This window comes from Phacochoerus africanus, chromosome 4, assembly GCF_016906955.1.
Source record: "Phacochoerus africanus isolate WHEZ1 chromosome 4, ROS_Pafr_v1, whole genome shotgun sequence".
Lineage (NCBI taxonomy): Eukaryota > Metazoa > Chordata > Mammalia > Artiodactyla > Suidae > Phacochoerus > Phacochoerus africanus.
The window spans coordinates 66,099,657-66,125,789 of record NC_062547.1 but is presented as its reverse complement, the minus strand read 5'-3'; the positions used below and the strand labels follow the sequence as shown (position 1 = coordinate 66,125,789).

Here is a 26,133-nt window from a genome sequence, read left to right as displayed (position 1 = left end):
CATCTCTCTCTCTCTCTACACTTAAGTGATTATAGCTGGCTTCAAAATGATGACAGAAAGGAAAGAGGCCTCCTCTGCACTGTCAGAAGGCCAAGAGAGGGACCAAGGCTGCGGAATGACTAGGAGCATCAAGAAAGATCTTAGTGCTGGTTTACAGCTCTGCAGCGTTTCACCAAATAAACACCTGGATTTTGAACAGCCTTCAGAGTTAGCTGATGTTCAGGTATAAGAAACTGGGGGTGAAAGAGTCAGCTAAATGACATCATAAGCAAGCAATCAAGCAAAGATCAGGATGTGGGACATTCCTTAGAGCAACTGGACTAGTTTCTGCGAATCAACGGCAGGAGGGAGAAGGCTACTTGATTAATTATTTTTTTGGCACATGGAAGTTCCCAGGCCAATAATCAAACCCGAGTCACAGCAGCGACACCACCCAATCTTTAACCACTAGGTCATTGAGGAACTGCCAAGACTGCTTTAGATTAAAAGTCTCAAGCAACATAAAATCTAGATCACATTTAGCTTGTGCTTCAAACAAGCCAACTGTAAACTGTCATTTTTGAACCCAGTCCCAGAACTTTGATTACTGACTGGGTTTTTGATGATTCTAAGGAACCGCTATTGTGTTGTGTGTGAACATGTCACTGGGGTGATGTAAGAAAATGCCCATTATTTTTTCTTTCTTTTGGCTGCCCCCCAGCATATGGAGTTCCCAGGACAGGGATAGGATCTGAGCTGCAGTTGCAACTTACACCACAGCTTTGGCAATACCAGATCCTTAACCCGCTGTGCCCCTGGGCCAAGGATGGGATCAAACCCATGTTCCAGCACCCCAGAGATGCCAATGATCCCCTTGTGCTACAGCAAGAACTTTGAAATTGCCCATATTTCTAGCAATGCAGGCTTAAGTATATGGCAGTGAATTAACATATTGTCTGGGATTTGCCTTGAAATGCCTGGACCAAGATGGATACACCAAGGAAATACAAAAGTATAGAAAATATGACATGAGGCAGAATCTTTATAGTTGTTGAATCTGGATGATGGATTCATGAGGGGTTCGCCCTACTCTTCTCTGTGTCCCTGTGTATATGGTCAACACTGTTCACAAGAATTTTGTTTTGAGTGTGACTTTTCATGGACTTTCACTCATCTCCCTCCAGACGGACATGAGGTTGGCTGGGGGGCGAGAGTGGACGATGGGCAGTGAGGGCATCTCTCTCCCCAGATGACTGGTGCTCCTGAAATTTATTTATCTATTTTGCTTTCCAGGGCCACACCGGCAGCATATGGAAGTTCCCAGGCTAGAGGTCGAGTCGGAGCTACTGCTGCCGGCCTACACCACAGCCACAGCAATGGGCGATCTGAGCCGTGTCTGTGACCTATGCTGCAGCTCAGGGTAATGCTGGATCCTTAAGCCACTGAGTGAGGCCAGGGATCGAACCCATATCCTCATGGAGATGAGTTGGGTTCTTAACCCATTGAGCCACAATGGGAACTCCATGGAGCTTGTGAAATTTAGGCTCCCCAGGTGGGGGGCCCACGATCTGGTTCTTCGTGCCAAGACCAATGGACCACTCTGCCCTTGGCTCCCATGGCCACATCAATTTGCTGTCAAAGTCAATAAGAGACACCCCCCCCCACCAACCCCACCGAGAGACACCACTCACCAGTCGTTCAGACATCGGGGTCTTGTCATCATCAGGTAGGTGCTGCTCCAGGGCGAGGACAATGCAGTTCGCTATGATGGTGGCTAAAATCATATATTCAAAGGGAGTATCATGGAATTAAGGAAAATCGTACCAGCTCTCTCTAGCTTCAAAGCAAAATTGAGAGAAAGGGACAGAGACTTCCCACATGCCCCCTGCCCTCACACAGGCACAGCCTCCCCCATTATATCAACACACCTACCCCACCAGACAGGTGCATTTGTTACCGTGGATGAACCTACACTGATGCATGATTATCACCCGAAGTCCACGGCTTACATTATGCTTCATGCTTGGTGTTGTGCACAGTCCATGAATCTGAGCAAATGTGTTAGGGCCTGTATCCACTGCTATAGTCTCATACAAAGTAGTTTCACTGCCCTCAAAACCTGGCAGACAACTCTGTAAGGAAAATGTGGATATTCTCCCTCTGTCTCACCTCCAACCTTCACTGGACAAATATTAATTCAGCACCTACTGTGTGCCACATCCCGTTTGGGGCACTGGGGACACAGCTCAAAGTAAAACAGACAAAAATCTCTGCCCTTGTAGAGAAGAAGGGAGTAGGTGAGATAACTGCATGATACAGTACATTAGAAGATGGAAACTATGACAGGGAAAAAGCAAGAAAGGAGGCCAATGGTTGCAATTTAAAATGTAGTGATCACACTACTATGTATAAAATCGATAAACAACAAGGACCTGCTGTATAGCACAGGGAACCTACAAGGGAAAAGAACCTGAAAAAGAATATATATATATGAATAACTGAATCATTGTGCTGTACACCTGAAACTAACACGATATTGCAAATCAACTATACTTCAATTAAAAATAAATAAAATAATGCAGTTTCCGATGTGGCACGATGAGTTAAGGATCTGGTGTTACCACATCTGTAGCATAGGTTGCAGCTGTGGCTTGGATTCAGTCTCTGTCCTTGGAACTTCCGTATGCTGCAGGTTTGGCCAATAAATAAATAAATAAGTAAGATAAAATAAAAACAGGAGTTTCCACTGTGGCTCAGCACGTTAAGAACCTGACATAGTGTCTGTGAAGATTTGGGTTCAATCCCTGGCCTCACTCAGTGGGTTAAGGACCCAGTGTTGCCATAAGCTGCAGCACAGGTCACAGATGTAGCTCAGATCTGGTCTTGCTGTGGATGTGGTGTAGGCCTGCAGCTGCAGCTCCAATTTAACCCCCAGCCTGGGAAATTCCATATGCTGCAAGTGCAACCATAAAGATAAAAATAAAATACAGTGATAAGATGTGATACCAAAGCATGAGCAACACAAGAAAAAAATAGATAAACTGAGCTTTGCCAAAATTTAGACTCTCTGGGTTTCAAAGGGCATTGTCAAGAAAGTGAAAAAACCAACCAACAGAATGGGAGAATATATTTGCAAATCATATATCTCACAAGGGTCTAGTATCAGAATATTTAAAGCACACTCACAACGCAACAGTGAAAAGACAAGCCAATTAAATAACAGGCGAAGAGCTTGAGGAGACATTTCTCCAAAGAAGATATTCGAATGGCCAATAAGCACATGAGAAGATGATCAATATCATTAGTCATTAAGAAAATGCAAAACAGGGAGTTCCCATCGTGGTTCAGTGGTTAAGGAATCTGACTAGGAACCATGAGGTTGTGGGTTCAATCCCTGGCCTTGCTCAGTGGGTTAAGGATCTGGTGTTGCTGTGAGCTGTGGTGTAGGTCGCAGAGGGGGCTCGGCTCCTGCGTTGCTGTGGCTCTGGCATAGGCCAGCAGCTGTAGCTCCCATTTGACCCCTAGCCTGGGAACCTCCATATGCCACGGGAGCAGCCCTAGATAAGGCAAAAAGACAAAAAAAAAAAAAAAGAAAGAAAGAAAGAAAGAAAATGCAAAACAAAACCACAGTGAGGTACCACTTCACATCCACCAGGATGATTAGGATGAAAAAAAAAATACAGAAAACAGTAAGTGTCGGTGAGAATGTGAGAAACTGGAACCATTGTATATTGCTGATGGCCATGGCAAAATGGTGCAGCCACTGTGGAAAATACTTTTGATGGCTCCTCAAAAAGTTAAAACACAGAATTACCATACGATCCAGCAATTCCACTCCTAGGTATACACCAAAAGAACTGGAAAACAGGTACTCAAATGCATGTTCATAGCAGCAATATTCACAATAGCCAAAAGGTGGAAACTGCCCAAATGTCCATCAAAGAATAAAGAGTTAAACAAAATGTGGTATAGCCATAAAATGGAAACTTCTTCAGCCATAAAAATGAATTCATGCTGCAATGTGGATGAACCTTCAAAATATTATGCTAAGTCGAAGACGCCAGACACAGAAGACCACCTATTGTATGAATGCCATTGATCCGAAATGTCCATAACAGGCAAATCCAGTCAGAAAGCAGTTTGGTGGTTGCCAGGCGCTGGGGGAAGGGGAAGTGGTGAGTGGCTGCTTAACATTTTTGGAACCCATTAAAGGTGATAGTTGGACAATATTCTGAATGTACTAAGTGCCGCCGAACCGGTAACTGAAAAATGGTTCGTGTTGTTATGTGAATTTCACCTCAATACAAACAGAATATGGCAGTCTGGGTGCACCTCTGAGAAGCAGACTTTTAAAGCGCTCAGGGAGGAAGGGGTAGTTTATGTGGCTATTTCCAGATGCACATCCCCTCTCTCTCCCAGGCACAAACTCCTCCCTGCCTCCCCAGAACTCTCTTCCAGTTTGATGAGACCACCAGATAGCCCCACTAGAGGCTCTGAACTTGGGCGATGCGGGGGCGGGGGGGGGGGGGGGTTGGGGGGGGGGTCCTGTCCTGCTCACTTCATATGAGCACCTGATCTGCTGATCAGCTGGTGAACCAGAATATCCCTGTCCCTCTGCCCTGCAGAAGCACATTTAGGCCCATAGTCTTGGTAAACAAAGCTGGCCACCCTGCGAAGGAGGTTTAGGTGTGAAGAAATGGATGCTAGAGGAAGAAAGCCAGAGGGTATTGGTTATTCTGGAGTAGGGTTTCCCCACGGCGGCACTACGGACATTTGGGGCGGATCCTTCTCTGCAGAGGGGCCATCCTCTGCACTGTAGGATGAGGCTCAGCATCCCTGGCCTCCATCCCCTAGATGTCAGTAGCATCCTCCTCTCCAGTTATGACCATCAAAACTTGCGACAACCAAGACTGATCTCTGGCTATTGCCAAGTGTCCCCTGGGAACACTGAAATCCAGTGTTCTACAGAAAGATCAAATATCACGACCATGTTCGACTACTGCCCTCCTCCCAGCTTTTCTTCTTGGAAACTTAACTGGCTGCGGTCTCCCGTTTGGCCCGAGAGTTACATTTGGCATTTTGGAAGCTCCGTGAAAACCAAGGGATCTTATGGGCTGGAGGAGGAGCTGAAGCATGTACCCACTTTCCAGGTGGGAAAACCAAGTCTGAAATAGACTCTTACGGGGGGGGGGGGGGGTAAGAGTCTAAGTAAACCAGGAAAAACCAGGTCCTCTTTGTCACCAGCTTCAGCTTCTGCCTCCAGCTGAAAGCAGCTGAGCCACGTTCTGCGCTCACTTTGAAAAGCAAATCCAAGACTCGGGGCAATTTGGGGAGTCAACAAAAGCCATTCCTGCTGACGATAGTCTCTGATTGGCTTCCTGCCTCCGAGCTGACAGTCATTAGGAGCACAGAGAACAAAGCTGGGCTGTGTTGCACAAATACTCCATTCTGCCTCACCCTGCAGCCCAGAAAATAAGAGACAATATTTGTACACAGAGAAGCAATGCCAAGCCCTTCCCTGGCCTCCCTTCGCTGAGGCTTCTGAAGCCATGATTTGAATCCGATGATTTCACTCCTCTTCCCTGCAGGGTAGCTTCCTGTTTGCTTCTGTGGGGAAGCTGACTGTCTGACTCCTCCGGCCCCCTGGCCTGCTGCCCCTAAACGGCTGGGATGTGACTTCCTTTGCATCGGATTTGAGCTGAGGTTCCAAGAAGAGTCCAACAAGGCCAGCAGCAAGCAGCGATTTTATGCGCTGCATTCTCAGGCTTTCAATGGCCCTCTGTCACCCTGATTTCAGACCCAGAGTTCTCTGGGTATGCGACAATGAAGCCTTAGTTAGGACATGGGCCCACAGGAAGGGGCTGCCCACTCCCACCTTACTCCTTTTTCTTATAGTTTGTCAGACATGAACATGAGAGCTATCAAATGTCATCCCCCTCTCCCTGCATGCACCCACACATGCTGCCAGCATCCACAGACACACCCCAAATGGGTATCTGCAGCACTGACCTTACATCCTTGCTGCTTAATGTGTGGTCCACGAACCAAGAGCTGAGGTAACACCCCGTTAGAAAGGCAGAGTGTCAGGCCCCACGCTGACCTGCTGAGTCAGAATACACATTTTAGCAAGATCTCCAGGGGCTCTGTGTGCATACTGGAGTTTGGGAAGTGCTGCCTTAGATCTATGTCAGGGGGAGGAGGAGCCCAGGTAATTGTGGTTTTGAGTCATCCAGAAAGAAGTGGGGCTTGCCTTTCTCCTCCACTTTCTGACTCCAGGAGGAGAATTCAGGAGGCCTGGACCAGTCTCCTGCCTCCACTCAAGGAGGATGAAAAGAAACCCCAGATCTTAGAGTTTCCATTGTGGCTCAGAGGTAATGAACCTGACTAATGCCCATGAGGACTCGGGTTGGATTCCTGGCCTTGCTCAGTGGGTTAAGGATCCGGCGCTGCTGTGAGCTGGGGTGTAGGTCGCCGACTCGACTTGGATCCCACGTTGCTGTGGCTGTGGTGTAGGCCAGCAGCTGCAGCTCCGATTCAACCCCTAGCCTGGGAGTTTCCATATGTTGGGGGTGTGGCCCTAAAAAACAAAAAGAAACAAAGGAAGGAAGGGAGGGAGGAAGGAAGAAAGAAACCCAAGATCTTGACGAAACAAGAGCCATGTTGGAAAGAGACAGATAAACAGAAGAGAAAATTCTGGCTTATTGCACATGGAAGTATTCACAGACTACCTAGGGGCTCCCATCTCTCTCAGAAGAAAAGTCAGATTCCTTTCGGCAGCCAGCAAGACCCTGCAGGACCTGCTCGCATCACCTCCCTGCCCTCATCTCCTCCACTCTCCCTCTTATTTACTCAGCTGCAGCCACACTGGTCTCCTGCATGTTCCTGAAACACACAAGGCACATTCTACCACCAGGGACTGTGCACCTGCCATTGTCTCCCCTGGAACGCTCTTTCCCCAGAGTCCCACGAGGTTCCCTCTCCCACTTCCTTTAGCTCTTGACTCAGAGGTCACAGCTCAGTGAGATCTTTCACCCCCCTTTCCTACTTCATTTTTTTTCCCTTGGCCCTCGTCCCCAAACATCTATATTTTTCTTATCTTGTTCACTCTTTCTCTCCCCTACCAGACTATAAGCTCTGTGAAAGTAGGCTCTTTTGTCTACTTTGTTCCCTGCTTTGTCCTCAGCATCTAAGAGGGCATCTGTTATTCAGCAGATGCTCAGTAAACACATATGGAAGGAAAGGTGGGTGGGTGGGTCCTGCTTTCTGCATCCCCCAGCCCCCCCGCCCCCGACTTTATCACAGGCCAAGTCTCCATGGGCACATCAAGGACAGAATCAGGTCCTTGAAGTATGTAAGGATGTGGCTGGTGCAGAGACACAAGGATGGGGTATTGAGTTCTTGCCACAGGAGGAGACTCTCTCCCCAGGCAGAAGTCAAAGGTAGTCCAGGCAGGGGGAGGTGAAGCTTTCTCAGCTCAACCCTGAGTCGTGCCTGATCCTCCCAATTTAGAAAGCCTGGGTTCTAACTCACAGCTGCGGTGAGCAATGCCTCTGCTAGCTGAGCTGAGTCTTCCTGCTCCCCGATTGGTTCGGGGACAAAGCACCTGTGTCAGCGGGATCCAGAATAATCAGCCAAAGAGGCCAAGGGGGGGGGGGAGTGAAAGGAAAGAAGCATCTTTGGTGGGAGGAAAAGCTGGCTCCTGAAATGGCTCGTGGAAGTCAGGCTTGCAAACAGCCCTGCAGGCAAGTGCAGATGCACAAAGCTTCTCCCACAGTCAGATAGATCAGGACACGGAGGCCCCAGAGAGGGGCTGTGTGTGACCCTGGAAATGACCATGCGATTCTTTGCAGGGAAAAAGAGCTGCCTCTGTGAACAGGAGCCGCTCTTGGGATGCAGAACATCAAGGAAAATCAATTTGTAAAGTGGGCATGGCTGATGGTTCCGGCCCCTGAGCAAGACCTTGCAGAATGTCCAAGTAATTCATCCTTCTCTTTATGGTGCCCTCCCCTCCTTCTCATTTCCAGCCTCCCATGGTTGGTGTGAAAAATCATATCAGGTTTGTTAACTCCTCAAGGTCTTGCCTCTACCATGAGGGCCGCCTGATGGGTGTGTTCAGAGGAAACATACTTCAGTGACTCGACCAAGCAGTTGAGCTTGCGGGGAGAAGCCAAACAAGCCTTATTTTTATGTGAGTTCTGCACTCATTACAATTACCAGGAAAAGAGTAGAGGGTACCAGGGCCCTGGATGTATGGGTGCAGGACATATTCCTTGCTCCACTAAACAGATGACACAGTTTAACGTGGCCATATGATCAACTATTATGGGGCCATTAACCGACACAACAACCATAATTATAGCTCTGCTTATTGAGCGCTTCGCTGGGCAGACACCGTGCTAAGCACTTTATACTCAGTTAATTCCTTGCAACAATTCTACAAGCTAGGTTCTTTAGCAAGCCCCATTTTCCAGATAAGGAAATTAAGGTTCAACGAGGACAAACAAATTGCTCAAGGTCATATAAGCGCTACTGGAAGAGCTAAGGCTCATTCCAAAATCCATGCTGGAGGTCCCATGAACCACTCAACACCTTAACCTTATGTATTAGAAGGTGGATGGTTGGTGTTCCCATTGTGGCACAGCGGAAACGAATCCGACTAGGGACCATGAGGTTTTGGGTCCGATCCCTGGCCCTGTTCAGTGGGTTAAGGATCCAGCATTGCCGTGAGCTGTGGTGTAGGTCAAAGATGTGGCTTGGATCCCGAGTTGCTGTGGCTGTGGTGTAGGCTGGCAGCTATAGCTCTGATTAGACCCCTAGCCTGGGAACCTCCATATGCTGCCGGTGTGGCCCTAGAAAGACAAAAGACCAAAAAAAAAAAAAAAAAAAGGAAGAAGATGGTTTTGCCATTATTTAAAAATCGGAGTTGGGGATGTTAACTATGGATGAGACCAAATGGGTTAGCCCTCACCTGAGTCCCAACCACTGCCACGATTAAATGTAGTTGTTATCAACCATTGCATGCTAGTCCACACCTTCAAAAGCCCATCCCAAGTGGGTCATATTGAAGAGTATTTCAACTTTCAGCAATCCAAAGAGTCTCATATGGCCACGTTAAACTGTGTCTCATACAGCACAAAATGCTAACCAAAATCAAGCCTAGAAAAGAGCTCTCCACCAGTGGATCAGCTTGAGACTGATGTATGGGTGACGATGCTCAAACAAGGGCAACGCTGGTGCTGCCGGCGGTGTTTTCAGCACCACGGCCAGCAGCAAGAGGCATAGGTTTAATTACACATCCACCCAGGGCAGGGCAAGTATACCCAGCATCAAGTATTAACACTCTCTAAGAAAATTGTAAAGACTTACATTTAACATACATGGTCAAGGGGCACGTGCACACATGCACACACATACACGATTCATTACGTCAGCAGGAACATCAAAAAATAAAGAGAAAAATAAAATCCCAACACTAAATAAGTTTGCTTTTTTAATGTTATCCAAGGATTTTCAACACTTTGGTTCTGAGAAGTCTACCCATGGCAGCTAAATCATGCTTCTGCTCAGAAAACTGGAAATATCTGCATGAAAAATCACAGAGCAAGGATAGTTGAAAGAGTTTGGGGGTGAGGGGTCAGATATGATTGTAGCTTTGGGCAAAGGAGTTTCCTTCTCCATCATATACATAATGTGAAAAGTAGTGACTACCTTATAGGGCTGTATGAAAATGGAATGAGTGGATACACAATAACGGACTCAGAAAAGTCCTGGCATATGGTATGCACTCAGTAAGTGTGAGTGTTTTGTTACTGTTTACTCTGGTTCCTGTGCTAACTAGAAAACCTTATATACTTATGAAAGCATAATGGGGGTTCATCTCATTGTAATCATGCAATCAATGTTTACTATTATTTCAGTTGCTGCTACTAGTATTACTAACTTTTCCTATTTCTTTTTTACCCATGTAAGTTTCATTCCCCTCCCTTCACTGCAGAGCATAAGCACCTACTCTCATCATGGCTGATGAGGTTGTCCCTCAAATCTGAAGTGCTTCCAGGGCAAACATAGTGAATGTGGTCTCTCCCTGAATATCAGTCTCAAAATAAATACCGTAAAAATATCCATCAGCTATTTCACACACGTGGGATCCTACAATACATGACCTTCTGTGTCTGGCTTCCTTCGCTTAACATAATGTTTTTAAAGTTCATCCACATTGTGGCATGTACTCATACTTCATTCCTTTTGATGGCAACATAATATTCCATTGTATGGATATACCATAAGTTGTCTATCTATTCACCCACTTTGATGCTGCTTCAACCTTTTGTTTATCTAAAATAGGTGACTCCACAGAGAGAGAATGCTGACTGGTGTCTGCCAGGAGCTGGTGGAAGGCAGGGAAATGCATAATGAGCACAGGGTGTCTTTTTGGGGTGATGAAGATATTTTGGAACTAGATAGGAATACTTGCACAACACAGTGAAGGTACTAAATGCCACTGAACTGTTCACCTTATTTCTTGTTGAAGTATATAGTTGACTTACTGAATAGTTCAGTAAGTATTTTATGTGAATCTCATCTCAATTTTTAAAAAGCCCTGTTAGTAAGTATTTTATGTGAATCTCATCTCAATTTTTATGTGAATCTCATCTCAATTTTTAAAAAGCCCTGTTAGTTATCCTTCTCTTCCCTTCCCCCCACCCCCAATTCTCAGAGTTTTCCTCATATGCTTTCACTTGTTGACTTTTCCAGCTCACTTTTTCCTCTGGGCCCTGAGCCATAAAAAGGAACATCACCCAGCAGCCCTCCAATCCCCCCCCCTTTAAAAAAAATAATAGTTTTAATTATAATTATCATAGGAATGTATACTTAGAGTATTTTTTTAATTTTTAAAACTTATATCATTTAAAAAGTGAAAAGTCCAACAGCTCCACTCCTGGGCATATATCCAGACAAAATGTTCATTCAGGAAGATACATGCACCCCTACACTCATTGCAGCACTACTCACGAGAGCCAAGACATGGAACAACCTAAATGTCCATCAACAGATGAATGGATTAAGAAGATGTGGTAGAGACATACAAAAGAATACTACTCAGTCATTCAAAAAACGACAAAAATAATGCCATTCTCAGCAACATGGATGCAACCAGATATTCTCACTCTGAGTGACGTCAGAAAGAGAAAGACAAAAACCACATGACATCACTTACTTGAGGAATCTAAAATATGGCACCAATGAACCTATTTACAAATCAGAAACAGATCATGGACATGGAGAACATACTTGTGGCTGCCAGAGTGGGGGAGGGGAGGAAGTGGGATGGATGGGAAGTTTGCAGCGGGTAGATGCAAACTATTACATTTGGAATGGATAAGCAATGGGGTCCTACTGTACAGCACAGGGAACTATGTCCAATCTCTCGGGGTAGGACATGGGAGAAGATGGTATGAGAAGATGACTGGGTTACTCTGCTGTACAGCAGAAACTGACACAACTCTGTCAATCAATAATACTCTGATAGAAAATAAAATAAATACCAAGGAAAAAAGAGTGAAAAGTCCTTACACCAGCCCATTTCCCAGGGATAATCAATGCTAGCGGTTTGGTGTTTCTCTCTTAGACTCTCCCCTACACACACTCTTTACACTGGCTGCTCTCTCTTCCACTTTCCCCCTAGATATGAGCAAGGCTTTACTCTCTCACCTCCTTCAGGTTGTACTAAAAGACTGCCTTTCCAGTGAAGCCTTCCCTGGCTCCCAGATCTAAAACCCCAACCCTGTCAACATCTCCACCTTTCTTCCCTATTTTTCGTTTGTGAGTTTTTCTTCAACTTTTCACATCAAACAAGTTATATCTTCTATTTATTTATCTTACTTATGTTGGTCTCCCTCCCTGGAATGTCAGCCCTAAGGGGGTGGGGTGTAAGGATTTGTCTGACTTGTTCTTTACTGTGTGTCCTGCAACTAGAGCAGTGCCTAACACATAGGAGGTGTTCAATAAATACTACGAAATGAATGGAAACAAGCATACAAAAATCACATGTTGGGAGCTCTTGCTGTGGCGCAATGGGACTGGCAATATCCTGGGACACAGGGTTCAATCCCCTGCCCAGCATAGCAGGTTAAGAATAGGGCATTGCCGCAGCTTCAGCTTAGGTTGAGACTGCAGCTAGGATCTGAATTGTGGCTTGGGAGCTCCATACACTGTGAGGCAGTCAAAAATGGAAAGAAAAAGAAAAAAAAATCACATTTTGCCTTTGAAAAACTGAGATTGTGATACATAATGTGTTCTGTGACTTGCTGTGTGCCTGACCACAGTAGACACGTTTTCCATATCAGCGCACTGGACTTCCCTCTTTTAAAAGGCTGTGCAGTATTAGCAATATCACTTATTTAATATTCCCCTAAATGCATCCAGTTTATATCTATTACAAGCAAAGCTGCAATAAATAATCTGACCATACATCCTTGTGCATTTGTGCAGATTTTTTTTTTTTCCTGCAGGATAGATTCCAAGATGTGGAATTGCTGGGTAAGAGGAGGTACATGCTTGGAATTCTCAGAGATACTAAAAAATAAACCCTGAAAATTCACAGGGTTATATTTTACAGTTTTTTAGAAAGTGAGGTGAGTGTGTGTATGTGTGTTTATTCTGAAATGAAATACCTGATTTAAATGGATGGATGGCTCTGTACCAAAAAGTTTAAATGTGGAGTTAACATGACTCATGGAAAAGACACACACACCAAAATGAAGTTTCCTTGATGAAAAAGAAAGGAAAAGAATACCCAAAATAAGTTTTGAGCAGGAGGTGCTGGTCAATTTTAAATTTCGGGGGTCTGAGGCTCCAAATAACCAAAGACTTTGTTTTTTTCTCTCTTCCTCTATCTCATTTTGTCTGTACTCACAGCATGTGGAAGTTCCCGTGCCAGAGATCGAACCCACACCTCAGCGGTGGCCTGGAGCCATAGCAGTGACAATGTGGGATCCTTAATTGCTAGGCCACCAGGGATCTCCCTCCTTTTTTCAGGACACTAAAGCTCCCTGGAAATATCTAAGCGATGTGAGATCTCTGTCTCTCTCTCTCTCTCTCTCTTTTTTTTTTTTGTCTTTTTGCCATTTCTTGGGCCGCTCCTGCGGCATATGGAGGTTCCCAGGCTAGGGGTCTAATCAGAGCTGTAGCCGCCGGCCTACGCCAGAGCCACAGCAACGCAAGATCTGAGCCGCATCTGCAACCTATACCACAGCTCACGGCAACACCGGATCGTTAACCCACTGAGCAAGGGCAGGGACCGAACCCGCAACCTCATGGTTCCTAGTCGGATTCGTTAACCACTGCACCACGACGGGAACTCCAGGTCTCTGTCTCTTGATCCAATTTACAACCACATTCCCAGCTACTGGGGAGAAGTCCCTCTCTATCTTTTCTGTGTGTGTCTTTTTAGGGCCGTGCCTGCAGCAAATGGCAAGTTCTCAGGCTAGGGGTCGAATCGGAGCTGCAGCTGCCGGCCTTCACCACACCACAGCAACGCCAGATCCTTAACCCACTGGGCAGGGCCAGGGATGGAACCCTCATCCTCATGGATACTAGTCAGCTCTACCGCTGACCCACTGCGGGAACTCCCACCATCTCCTACCTTGTTGTACTGTCACCCCTGTGCAGTGGTCATTGAAATCCTCCATTCCCTCAGCATCTTCTCAAGAGACCCCATCTCCCTCTTGGCTTAAATTCAAACCTGGAAATTCCCAAGACCATCAATGCCAAGGCCAAGGGGGCCACTGGCAGCTTTAAATTAGTTCCCCCAAACAAAAGGAGCAGCCCAGCCCAGAGAGAAGTCTAAATGCAAACCAACCTCCATCCTATGAAGCCTGCAACCTGCTGCATCCCTTTCCCTCCCAGAAAAAGCCCAGCCCAGGATGAACCCAACCAGTTGCTTTCCTGATGCCTTTTCAGCGTGATATATCCCTGAAAAGGATCAATGGTCTAGGCTGATGACATTACATTCATGATCCTAAACCTCAAATGGACAAGCAAGAATAACAGCATCCTAGATAGAAGAAGATACCAGCTGGGACACTGATGGGAATGACCCTATTTAGAGAAATAAATCTTCTCCCATCATGAGAAACCCCACCCTTCACATCTCCCACCCCCTTCTCCACTCCCCTACACAAGGGCATTGACTACACATGTTGCCTCCCCTTCCTCACCTCAAATTCGTCTACCCTCCCCAGGCTGGCTTCTAGCCCCATTGTTTCACCAAAATTCTTCTAGTGAGGCCCTCCTGGCTGCCAAATTCCAGGGCTTGTGTTCAGATTATCCGGCCATGCCCTCCTTTGGTGTCTTCCTACTATTCTTCTCTGTGTCTCCTTCTTGTCTCTCTTTTTTACTGAATATCTAAATGCTGGTCTTCCCTGGGGCTCAATCCTAGGTAATCTGTGCATCTCTGTCCACCTTCTAGGGGGTCTCATGCATTTTGGTGTGTTTGGTCATCTCCTGCTGCACCCCCCCACCACCACCCCACCACCTACTCACTGTCCTGCTCTGTGTCCTGGGAAAGGCAGGTCTGACTCTTATAAATGGCATCGCCCAACCTCCCTCATCTCTTGCCTTGAGGGAGGGTTTGGCCAATGGGAAGCACCAGCAAGAGGTTGGAAGAAAAGAGAGGGAGTTGGGGTATTCCACCCTATTTCTGTCCTGCTCCAGAATGAGTTTCTGGCAATGGTTGTGTCCTTCTGTACCTTCTCAGAGACATTTCAAATTTCACAGGAACATCTGTATTTGTTTCCTAGGGCTGCTGTTAATGGATTACCACAAACGAGGTAGCTTAAAACAACAGAAATGTATTCCCTAACAGTTATAAGGACCTAGAACCCTCAATTAAGATATTGGCAAGACCACACTCCCTCCAATGGTTCTAGGGTTCTACAGGAGGAAGTGTAGGGAAGTGAAGAAACAGGTGGGTAGCTGGTGGGAGACAAGAGGTTAAGGGTGGGGTTTTTCATGATGGGAGAGTATTTATTTCTCTAAGTTATTCCACAGCATCATAACAATAGGCACTGGTACCTTCTTCCATCTAGGATGCTATAATTCCTTTTTTTTTTACTTTTTTTTTGGTCTTTTTGCCTTTTCTTGGGCTGTTCCCACAGCATATGGAGAGTCCCAGGCTAGGGGTCGAATCGGAGCTGTAGCCGCCAGCTTACGCCAGAGCCACAGCAACAGGGGATCTGAGCCGCATCTGCGACCTACACCGAAGCTCACGGCAACACCGGATCCTTAACCACTGAGCAAGGCCAGGGATCCAACCCGCAACCTCGTGGTTCCTAGTCGGATTCATTAACCACTGAGCCACGATGGGAACTCCTATAATTCCTTTTGTTTGTTTGATTGGTTTTTTTTTTTTTTTTTTTTTTGCTTTTTAGGGCCACACCTGCAACATATGGAAGTTCCCAGGCTAGGGGTGGAGTTAGAGTTGCAGCTGCCAGCCTATGCCACAGCTACAGTCAGATCTGAGCCATGTCTGCGACCTACACCACAGCTCATGACAACACCGGATCCTTAACCCACTGAGTAGGCCAGGGATCAAACCCTCATCCTCATGGATATTAGTTGGGTTTGTTACTGTTGAGCCACAATGGGAACTCCAGGATGTTACAATTCTTGTGTGTCCATTTGAGGTTTAGAATCACGAATGTTATGATATCACTTAAATCTGGAATCTAATATACGGCACAAATGAACCTTTCCACAGAAAAGAAAATCATGGACGTGGAGAATAGACTATGGTTGCCAAGGGAGGGGGGAGTGGGGTGGATTGGGAGCTTGGGATTCATAGATACAAACCATTGCCTTTGGAATGGATTGGCAATGAGACTCTGCTGTGGATCACTGGGAACTATGTGTTGTCACTTATGATGGAGCATAATGTGAGAAAATAGAATGTGTACATGTATGTGTAACTGGGTCACCATGCTGTAAAGTAGGAAAAAAAACTGTATTGGGGAAATAACAATTAAAAAATAAATAAATAAATAAATAAATAAAGTAAAAAAAAAAAAAGGAATCACGAATGTAATGTCATCAGCCCAGATCATTGATCCCAGCGTTCAGGAATATTACACTGTACAGGCATCGGGAAGCAACTGGTTGGGTTCATCCAGGGCTGGGCTTTTTCCAGGAGGGAAAGGGAGGCAACGAGTTTCGGGGCTTCATAGGATGGATGCTGATTTGCATTTAGATGTCTTCCTGGGCTGGATTTTCCTTTTCTTTGGGGGAAACTAGTTTGAATTCTTTCTTGCCTCTCCCAGCCCTGCTGGTTCTAGGCATTTCTTGTCTTGTGGCAGGAACACTTCGATCTCTGCCTCCATCTTCACATGACCTTCTCCTGGGCCTTCTCTTCTCCTCATCTCTTCTAAGAGCGCCTGTCACAGAATTTGATCACCACTATATCCTCAGCACCCATCACTGTGCTCAGCACAAAGCAGGACCCCAGTAAATGGCTGTCAATTGAGCCTGAGAATCCACATCTATTTCCTTTCTCCTTCCCTCTCAGCAGTAGTCCTTTCTGTATCATCTACCTTCGCTTCCAACTCTCCCGGCTGCTGCATTGGCAACCCAAGTTAAAAGAGATTTTCCGGGAAGCCCCAAGCTGCTGACGAAACCCCCTTCATCTTCTCCGCCATGTGCTTCTTCAAATATTTGGGTCTGCCTGGCCTTTTCCTGTGCTGGCCCTGCCATCCGTGAAGATTCTCCTTGAGGCTTTGTCATTAAAAAATAAACCAATATATTCCATGCCTCCAAAAGAAGCTTTTACTTTTGCAAACTCTATTGATTTAATCCTAGAGGCTGCTGGCAGCTGTCCCAGGAGCTTAATCAATATGACAACACCCAGCACAGCCAGAACATCAAGGAGACTTGGCCAAGATCTTCTGCTTGGGTCTTCACTGATCCTGACTGAACCTCTCGCAATGATGAAGAAAGATTTACAGTAGGGGACAGAATACTCACAACTGCTCCAGGATCCTGCTTAGGTGAACGAAAGGAAACATCTTCGAGCTTGAGGCACTTGAAAGCTATTTTTTAATTCGCTATGAGAGCTGATTCCCAGGGGGTGCTAAGCAAGCAAGAAACCAAAGATCACAGAGGATCCTGAGTATAAAATCCCTGGTGGGGTGAGCTAGAGTAGGACAGGCAAAGGGGGAAGTTGGGAAAAAGGAAGCTGAAGATGGAGAGAGTTAAAATTGAATGAAAAAAAAAAAAAAAAGGAGTTCCTATCGTGTCCCAGAGACAATCCAACTGGGATCCATGAAGACGCAGGTTCCATCCCTGGCCTCGCTCAGTCGGTTAAAGATATGGTGTTGCCACGAGCTGTGGTGTAGGTCACAGACACAGCTCAGATCCTGCATTACTGTGGCTGTGGCATAGGCCGGCAGCCGTAGCTTCAATTAGACCCCTAGCCTGGGAACCTCCATATGCCCTGGGTGTGACCCTAAAAAGGCAAAAATAAAATAAAATAAAATAAAATAAAACTGAATGCGTTACACAGACGTGAAGAACAGTCTTGTGGTTCCAAGGGGGTGGGGAAGAGAGAGGGATGGACTAGGAACCTGGAGTTAGTAGATGCAAACTAGTACATTTAGAATGGATAAGCAATTAAGTCCTACCATTTACCACAGGGAACTATATCCAATCTCCTGGGATAGACCGTGATGGAAAAGAATGTAAAAAATTATATATACAGAGTTCCTGTTGTGGCTCAGTGGTTAATGAACCTGGCTAGCATCTATGAGGAAGAGGGTTCAATCCCTGGCCTCACTCAGTGGGTTAAGGATCCAGCATTGCCGTGAGCTGTGGTGTAGGTTGCAGACGACTCAGATCCCATGTCTCTGTTGCTGTAGCATAGGCTGGCGGCTACAGCTCCAATTCGACCCCTGGCCTGGGAACCACCATGTGCCGCTAGTGCGGCCATAAAAGACACACACACACAAATTATATGTATACATATATATATGCATATGAGTCACTTTGCTGGGCAGAAATTGGTACAACATTGGAAATCGATTATACTTTAATTTAAAAAAAACGCAGGAGGCTGAGGGGACTGACTCAATGCCCAGGGCTTTAGAAACCATTCACGTCCTCAAAGGGAAAGCCAAACAATTCTTTCCCAATTTTTTCTTTCAAGGGTGCAAAAACAGGGAGAGGAAGTCGAGCCCCATAGAAAGAAAGCAGAAGGGCCGTGAACTTTGTTAGCAGGAAGTTTAAACGCATGTGAGTATTCATACCCCTCATGAGGACACTGATAAGATGTTAACCCCAGTGCACAAATAAAGAGGTACTACCTGCCAAATAGTCTACCTGCTACAGCAGGAATTAAAAAAGAAAGAACCCACCAAGTCTTAGTGACTGAAAACACCACAGGTTTATTTCCTTGCTCATGCTATGTGTCCACTGCAGGTGGGATGAGGACTCCATTCTCTCCAGTGCCTATGGGAGGTACCATCTCTGTGCATGCACAACATGGAGGCAGAAAAAAGGAAATGTGGGGAAATTATGTACTGCCTCTTAAAGCTTCTACCCAGAAGTCACACATGTCACTTCCCCTCACATTCCACTGGTGATAGCAAATCACATGACCATGCCTACCTTCCCAGAGGTGGGGAAGGGCCACACTATGGCAAGACCAGCAAAAAAACAGAAAATATTAGCTGAGCAAAGGATTTCCACACAGAAAGATGAAATGACTTGCCCAAAGTCAAAATCGCTTCAAAGGTGGCAGAAGTGGGATCACTATTCAGAAGTATATGGGCCCCATTCTTTAAGCTCTACTACCTTGCATGTGACAAGGATTGAGACTAAAATCCAGATAACAGTGAGGATAAAAATCAATGGATGAGGGGTGGGGGAGAAGGAATGAGTAAAAATCACTTATTGAGGAGTTCTCGTCATGGCACAGTGGTTAACGAATCCGACTAGGAACCATGAGGTTGTGGGTTCGATCTCTGCCCTTGCTCAGTGGGTTAAGGATCTGGAGTTGCCATGAGCTGTGGTGTAGGTCGAAGACGTGGCTTGGATCCCGAGTTGCCGTGGCTCTGGCATAGGCCAGTGGCTACAGCTCTGATTAGACCCCTAGCCTGGGAACCTCCATATGCCACAAAAAGCGGCCCTAGAAAAGGCAAAAAGACAAAAAAAAAAAAAAACTTATTGAGTGAGGGAGAGATGGAAGGAGACAGGAAGTTACAGCAGAGCCCAAGTAAAGAGATCCACCTTTAGAAACCAAAATGCATCACAAACATGAGGAAAGGGATGAAGGGTCTCACACTTCTTTCAGAGAGCTTAGCAGCTACAGAGAATGAAGCAGGGATTTCTACGAAGCACATAAGGAAGTCGGGGCACAGCCATAAAGAGAACTTACACGTTTCTTGCTCTTGCCCTGAAAGCCACCATCTTGGCTCAGGATGAAGGTCCAACAAATGCTAGTTGGTATAACAGCCACCTCAGGAAGCCAAAGCCAGGGCTTGCCAGAATTTCCATCAGCTGCATTGTCTCTCCCTGGACAGTTTCCCACAGGCTTCTGGGAAATCTGGACCAGAGTTGGATGGTGTTCCAGAACGGAGGGTGCTGGCTTGGCTCTTCTGAGTTCTCCTCCCCCACCCCTACCCAAGCCAGACTGGAAGTGTAAAAGATCCTGGCTCCACGGTGCACCCAGCCAGTAGGTGGGAATTCCAAATAGATGAGTAGGCCAGTTTAGCATTAGAGCAAGGCTTCTGGAAAGCACTCACCATCACTGCCAATGCATCACAGCCGTTTCAGCTGTGAGCACCTATCTGGTGCCACGTAAGTGATTTTTGCACATTAATTCATTGAGCCTTCGCCATCTATCTATCCAGAAATCCTACTGGTCAACCTTCAGGTTATATCCGGAACTGGTGGTTGCCAGGAACCGAGGGGGGCAGAGAGGAAAATGGGAAATGACTAGTAAGTGGGTAGAAGGTTTTCTTTTGGGGTGGTGAAGTGCTGTAAAGCTAAAACAGATGCTGGTTGCACAGTACTGTGAATGCACTAAAGGCCACTGAATTTACACCTCAAAACTGTGAATTTTGTTTTGTTTTTTGGCCATGTGGCATACAGAAGTAACAGGCCCAGGGATCGAACCTACCCTGCAGCCATGACAACACTGGATCCTTAACTCTCTGTGCCACCAGGAAACTCCTCAAAATAGTAAATCTTATGTTATATGTATTTTACCACAATAAAAACAACTTTAAGCTGTCTTCAGAATCCAACCAGTCATTATCTCCACAGTCAATACCCTGGTCTCCCCCAACACACACCTGCCTGAATCAGTACTGTCATTTCTTCCCTAGTCCCCAGTTTCTGTCTTCATCACCTCAACAGAATGCTCCCTTCCCCCACAGTGGCAGGAGGAGCTTGTGAACATCTGAGTCAGATCAGTACATCCCTCCTCTGCTCAGAACTCTCCATGGCTCCCACCTTACTCATAGCAAAAGCCAAAGTCCTCCCTAGTCCAAGAGCCCCTGCACAACCTGCCCTGTCATCTCCCTGCCCTTACCTCCTCCCACTCTCCCCTTTGCTCACTCCCTTCAGCAATGCTGGCTTCCTTACTAGTTCTCCAACAAGCCAAGCACAACCTTACCTCAGGACCGTTGCACCTGCTGTTCCCCCTTTCCTCAGACATCTTCATGGCTTCCTCCTCATCTCACTTCCTTTTTTTTTTTTCTTTTCCTGGCTGCCCTATCAGCATATGGAAGTTTCCAGGCCAGAATCGAATCTGAGCCAGAGCTGTGACCTATGCCACAGCTACAGCAAGGCCAGATCCTTAACCCACTGCATCGGACTTGGAATTGAACAGGTGCCTCCGCAGAGACAGCTGGATCATTAACCTACTGCACCACAGCAGTAACTCCCTTCCTCATTTCTTTAGAGACTAAGATCTAATACCATCATTGAGGCCTTATCTAATATAGAAAGGGCCCCCCACCCCTTTTCCTTGCTGCTTCCCCCACACTGCCCTTATAACCTTCTAGAATACCTTACAATTTACTTATTATTTTGTTTGTTGTTTATCCTATGTCTCTCCCAATAAGGATATAAGCCTCTGTGGTTAAGGACTTTTGTCTAGAACAAGGCCTCATCCACTGAACACACTTGATCAATATTCACAAATAAATTCAAATGTCCATTGACAGGTAAATTCAACAGGCAAACTATGGTATTCTCCTATGGTGGAATACTACTCAAGCAATAAAAATGAATGAAGCTGTAGTGCCCACTCATCCAACATACATTTATTGGTCACTTACTATGTGCCAGGTGCTGTTCTAGAAGGTTCTAGTCCACACCGGTGGACAAAGGCAATAAAAAGGCCTTCCATCATGGAGATCATGGTACACAGACAACTAGAGGGTGTCCAAGGGAGAAATTAAGCAGGGGATTGGGAAGGAAGTGCTGGGTGTGCAGTTTTAAATAGGTGGATACTGAGAAGGTGGCTTTTGAGCTAAGACCCGGAGAAGGTGAGGGAGAAGCCATGAGGTTGCCTTGGGGAAGGCGGATCAAGGCAGAGGCAAGAGCCAGTGCAAAGGCCCTGAGGTAGCAGCAGGCGTGGAGTGTTGGAGGAAGTAAAGAGGCTGGTGTGGCTGGAGCCCATAAGCTAGAGGGGACTGTGGAGAAAGGGGCTCAGAGATCCTCAGGGGTTTCCCTGAGGCAGAGAAAATCAGCTATGGGAAGGAGAATGGTGACTTCTAGAGCTCAGGAGTAGGGGAGGAAGAGAGGGTGAGGTTGGAGTTCTTGCCACCTTCACTCTACATGTCTTATTGGACAAACAAGCCTGGTGTTAGGAGAGTGCAAACATTGCAGTGGCCTGATAGGCTTTCCTGAAAGACCAGAAAGAAGGAGAAAAAGAAAGGCTGGCCTTGTGAAAAAGGAAGCAAAAAGAAAGGTATACAAGGAGGAATATGGAAAAGAAATTGCTGATATATATTAACAAATACTCTATCAAGTCTTGGCAGACAATGGCCTGTGGTGTATGTTTTTAAATAAAGTTTTTTTGGAAAACAGCCAGACCCGTTTGTTTCCGCATTGTCCATGGATGCCTTTGCTATACCAGCAGAGCTGAGTAGCTGCAGCAGAGATTTATAGCCCACAGAGCTTCAGGTCTTTACTATTCTAGCCCTTTGCAGAAAAAGTCTGCTGTCCTCTGTACTCTTAACAATAACAACGAACTCTATCAATACATTAAGTACTTAACAGCATATGTTTATATATTAATATATAACTATAATATAAAATGAGGTAATTATAATTATAATGAATATCTCTATTGAGTGTTTATTATGTGCTAGGCACTGAACTAAGCTCTGTTTTTTGGGGGCCTATATTACTGCATTAAATCTATTCAACAGCTCATTGCATTTGGGCATTGTCACTATTGCTGTTGCTGATTAAGAGACAGCTTGGGTTCAAACTCTACCTCTGTTCCTCCTGGGGTTGGGGGGAGGGGGGGATCAGACAAGCTACTGAACCTCTCTCTGTCCCCAGTTTTCTCTTTTGTTACACAGGACGATGACAATGGTGCCCATTCCCCAAGGCATTGAAAAGATGAATTTAACTGATACAAGCGAGGTGCTTGCCATGTTGTCCAGAACTCTTGTTACTGTGAGTGTCTTTCCTGACACTCACAGTAACAAGATAAGGAGACTGAAGCACAGGGAGAGGAAGTCACTTGCCCATGGCAGCCAGCAGTCCAGTGCAGCCATTACTGTTAGAAGCAGGGGTGCAGCGAAGTTGGGAAGAGAATGATGAAAATCAGGAACTAAGGGGCTCATGAGAGGTGGCCCCAACCCACTGCCCCAGGGGACGTGGGTCTGCCCACCTCTCTCCTCATTGTTGTCCTGGACTTCAGAGTGGCTGGAGGCAATGAGGGGCCACTCTTCCACTCTCTGTGGAGGAGAGAAAGGGCCAGTTAAGCTTGAATGGAGGAAGACAAGACAGTGCTCGCCTTAACATCACAGAGCCTTGGAGGAGTTCAAAGAAGTGGGCGAGGCTGGGAGGATACAGGCCATTGTTACAATCTGCAGGCTGACCCCTGAGGAGGCTGCAGGCGGAGATCTACTGCTAACACAGCTGACCAGGTTGGGGTGGGGTGGGCGCCAGCCATTGTTAGCATGTCTGGGCTACCATTTCACTTGTGCCCCTACTTCTGGCTGCCAAAGAGAGGGAGGGGGCAGATGTAGGGCTGAGGAGTCACTTCCTGCCTTAGGACTCAGCCACCCTCCCTGGGCTCAGCCAGAGGGGCCTCTCCTTAGGTTTCACTTCCAGCAAGACGGTCTTTCTTTCTTTCTCTCTTTCTTTCTTTCTTTCTTTCTTTGTCTGTTGTTGTTGTTGTTGTTGCTATTTCTTGGGCCGCTCCCGCGCCATATGGAGGTTTCCAGGCCAGGGGTTGAATCGGAGCTGTAGCCACCAGCCTATGCCAGAGCCACAGCAACTCGGGATCCGAGCCGCGTCTGCAACCTACACCACAGCTCACAGCAACGCCGGATCGTCAACCCACTGAGCAAGGGCAGGGACCGAACCCACAACCTCATGGTTCCTAGTCGGATTCATTAACCACTGAGCCACGACGGGAACTCCTCCTCTTTCTTTCTTTCTTTCTTTCTTTCTTTCTTTCTTTCTTTCTTTCTTTCTTTCTTTCTTTCTTTCTTTCTTTCTTTTCTTTCTTTCTTTTCTTTCTCTTTCTTTCTTTCTTTTCTTTCTTTCTTTCTTTCTTTCTTCTTTCTTTCTTTCTTTCTTTCTTTCTTTTTCTTTCTTTCTCTCTCTCTCTCTTTCTTTCTTTCTTTCCCTTTCTTTCTTTCTTTCTTTCTTTCTTTCTTTCTTTCTTTCTTTCTTTCTTTCTTTCTTTCTTTCTTTCTCTCTTTCTCTCTTTCTCTCTTCTTTTTTGTCCTTTTAGGGCCACACTCGTGGCATATGGAGATTCCCAGGCTGGGTGTCGAATTAGAACTGTAGCCATTGGCCTACACCACAGCCACAGCAACTCAGGATCCGAGCCTTGTCCACAGCCTACACCACAGCTCATGGCAACGCCAGATCCTTAACCCACTGAATGAGGCCAGGGATCGAACGAAGCTGTGTCCTCATGGTTCCTAGTCATATTCGTTTCCACTGAGCCAGGATAGGAACTCCAAGATGGTCACTTTCTTTAGGCAGGAAGCTGTCCTCTCTGGCCCCATCCACCCGCTTCCCCCACCACAGCCTTGGATTAAGCCGAGGGCCTTGTCAGGGGCACAGATTGCCTGCTGACACTCAGACTATTGGCTGACTAAGCAGAGGGCCCCAGGCTCAAGCCTGGCATAGAACCGAACACTTTTCCAGGACGCCAGAAGATTTCCACCAAGAGGGAAAGAACCCTCAGTGCAAGGAGAGAGTCAAGGAGGTGTCAGCATGTAGAAAGAACCAACAGTCACCATCACTACCCACAACTATAATAATAGCAGAACAACTACAATAATAGCAGAAGAGCAGTTTGGTTTTGCTTTCGTTTGTTTGTTTTTGCCACTTGGGGATCTGATTTCTCTTTGTGGAAAGGCAATGCAATGTGTCCACCAAACTTCCTCCTAGATGCACACGTGGACTAAATACCCGGTATGCCCTGCAGTTAGGTGAGCCAAGGTTCTCACTATCTTCTGTTACCCAGAATCCTCTCTTCTTCTTCCTCTACCCTGCTGTGCTCTACCTGTGTGAACAGCCTCATTGGGCTCCTTACTCTGTGGCTTACTCTGTTGGGTTTGGACAATGGGAGCCCTAGCAGGAGATGGAGGGGATGGGGCATGAGGTTGGGGCATTTATTCTGCTGGCTTCCTCAGGTTGTAAGCTGTCTCTCTCTCTCTTCCTCCTTCCTTCTCTTCCTCTCTCTCTCCTCCCTCCCTCTCTGTTTTGGTAACTGTGCACCTATATTTCTTCAATTATTATTTTTTTCTTCTTTTTAGGGCCATACCTGCGGCATATGGAAGTTCCCCGGCTAGGGGTCCAATCGAAGCTGCAGCTGCCAGCCTACACTACAGCCACAGCAATGCCAGATTTGAGCCACGTCTGTGACCTACACCACAGCTCACCACAAGGCTGTATCCTTTAACCCACTGAGCGAAGTCAGGGATGGAACCCAAATCTTCATGGATACTAGTCTGGTTCTTAATCTGCTAAGCCACAACAGGAACTCCTCTTAAATTGGTTCTTGATATGTGTCTTCTCTTTCCTACAGGCTAGAAGCAAAAGACTTTCAAGTTCTTATGAGATCATAGAGCCATAAGATAGAAAGCGACTGGGTCCTAGGGTCATGATGCGGAAGACCACCTGTTGATTATCTGATTGGGCTTTCCTCCAATGAGAAGCACATTCTTACTGTGCTCAGCCACTGCAGATATGGCTTTTTTTTTTTTTTTTTTTTTTTTACACCAGCTAGCACTCCCTTAATATCTCTTTAAAGGGATCAGGCCTGCAAACTTCTGTAACGTTGGCTCCACCCCCAATGCCAATGCCGGAGATCAATTATGTGACTTAAGTCTAAGCCAATCAGCGTACCCCTTCCCCCACAGTGATTGGCTCATGCATGAGCACATGACCCCAGCAGAGCCAATCAAAAGCAATAAATCATTTCCTGAAAATGTGGGGAGGATGGCTGGGAAAGAGAATCACTTTGGAAAAGATGGAAAGGCTGGAACTGCAGCCATGTTATGTTGGCCTGGAGAATGGAGTCAACTTTAAAAAGCAGAACCCAGCACTGAGGCCTAATGATGTCATCTGATCCCTGGATGCAGACAGGGCAGAAGCTAGTCACTTGTAAAAGAGTATTTTGGGGGAGTTGCTGTTGTGGCTCAGTGGCTAACGAAAACGACTAGGAACCATGAGGTTGCGGGTTTGATCCCTGACCTTGCTCAGTGGGTTAAGGATCTGGCCTTGCCATGAGCTGGGGTGTAGGTCACAGATGTGGCTCGGATCCCACATTGCTGTGGCTCTGGCTTAGGCCAGTGGCTGCAGCTCCAATCGGACCCCTAGCCTGGGAACCTCCATATGCCGCAGGTATGGCCCTAGAAAAGGCAGAAAGACAAAAAAAAAAAAAAAAGAGTATTTTGG

The 26,133-nt window shown here is 46.3% G+C and overlaps 1 protein-coding gene across 2 annotated transcripts in view; it reads right to left on the bottom strand.

Annotated features, from left to right (window-relative positions):
* The window catches only part of CACNA1A (calcium voltage-gated channel subunit alpha1 A), a 277,546-nt gene that overhangs the window by 228,995 nt on the left and 22,418 nt on the right, over positions 1 to 26,133 (bottom strand). For both annotated transcript variants that reach the window (XM_047776880.1, XM_047776881.1), the window contains exon 2: positions 1,671 to 1,776. In XM_047776880.1, the coding sequence (XP_047632836.1) occupies positions 1,671 to 1,776 (106 nt within the window). The remainder of the gene's footprint in view (positions 1 to 1,670; positions 1,777 to 26,133) is intronic.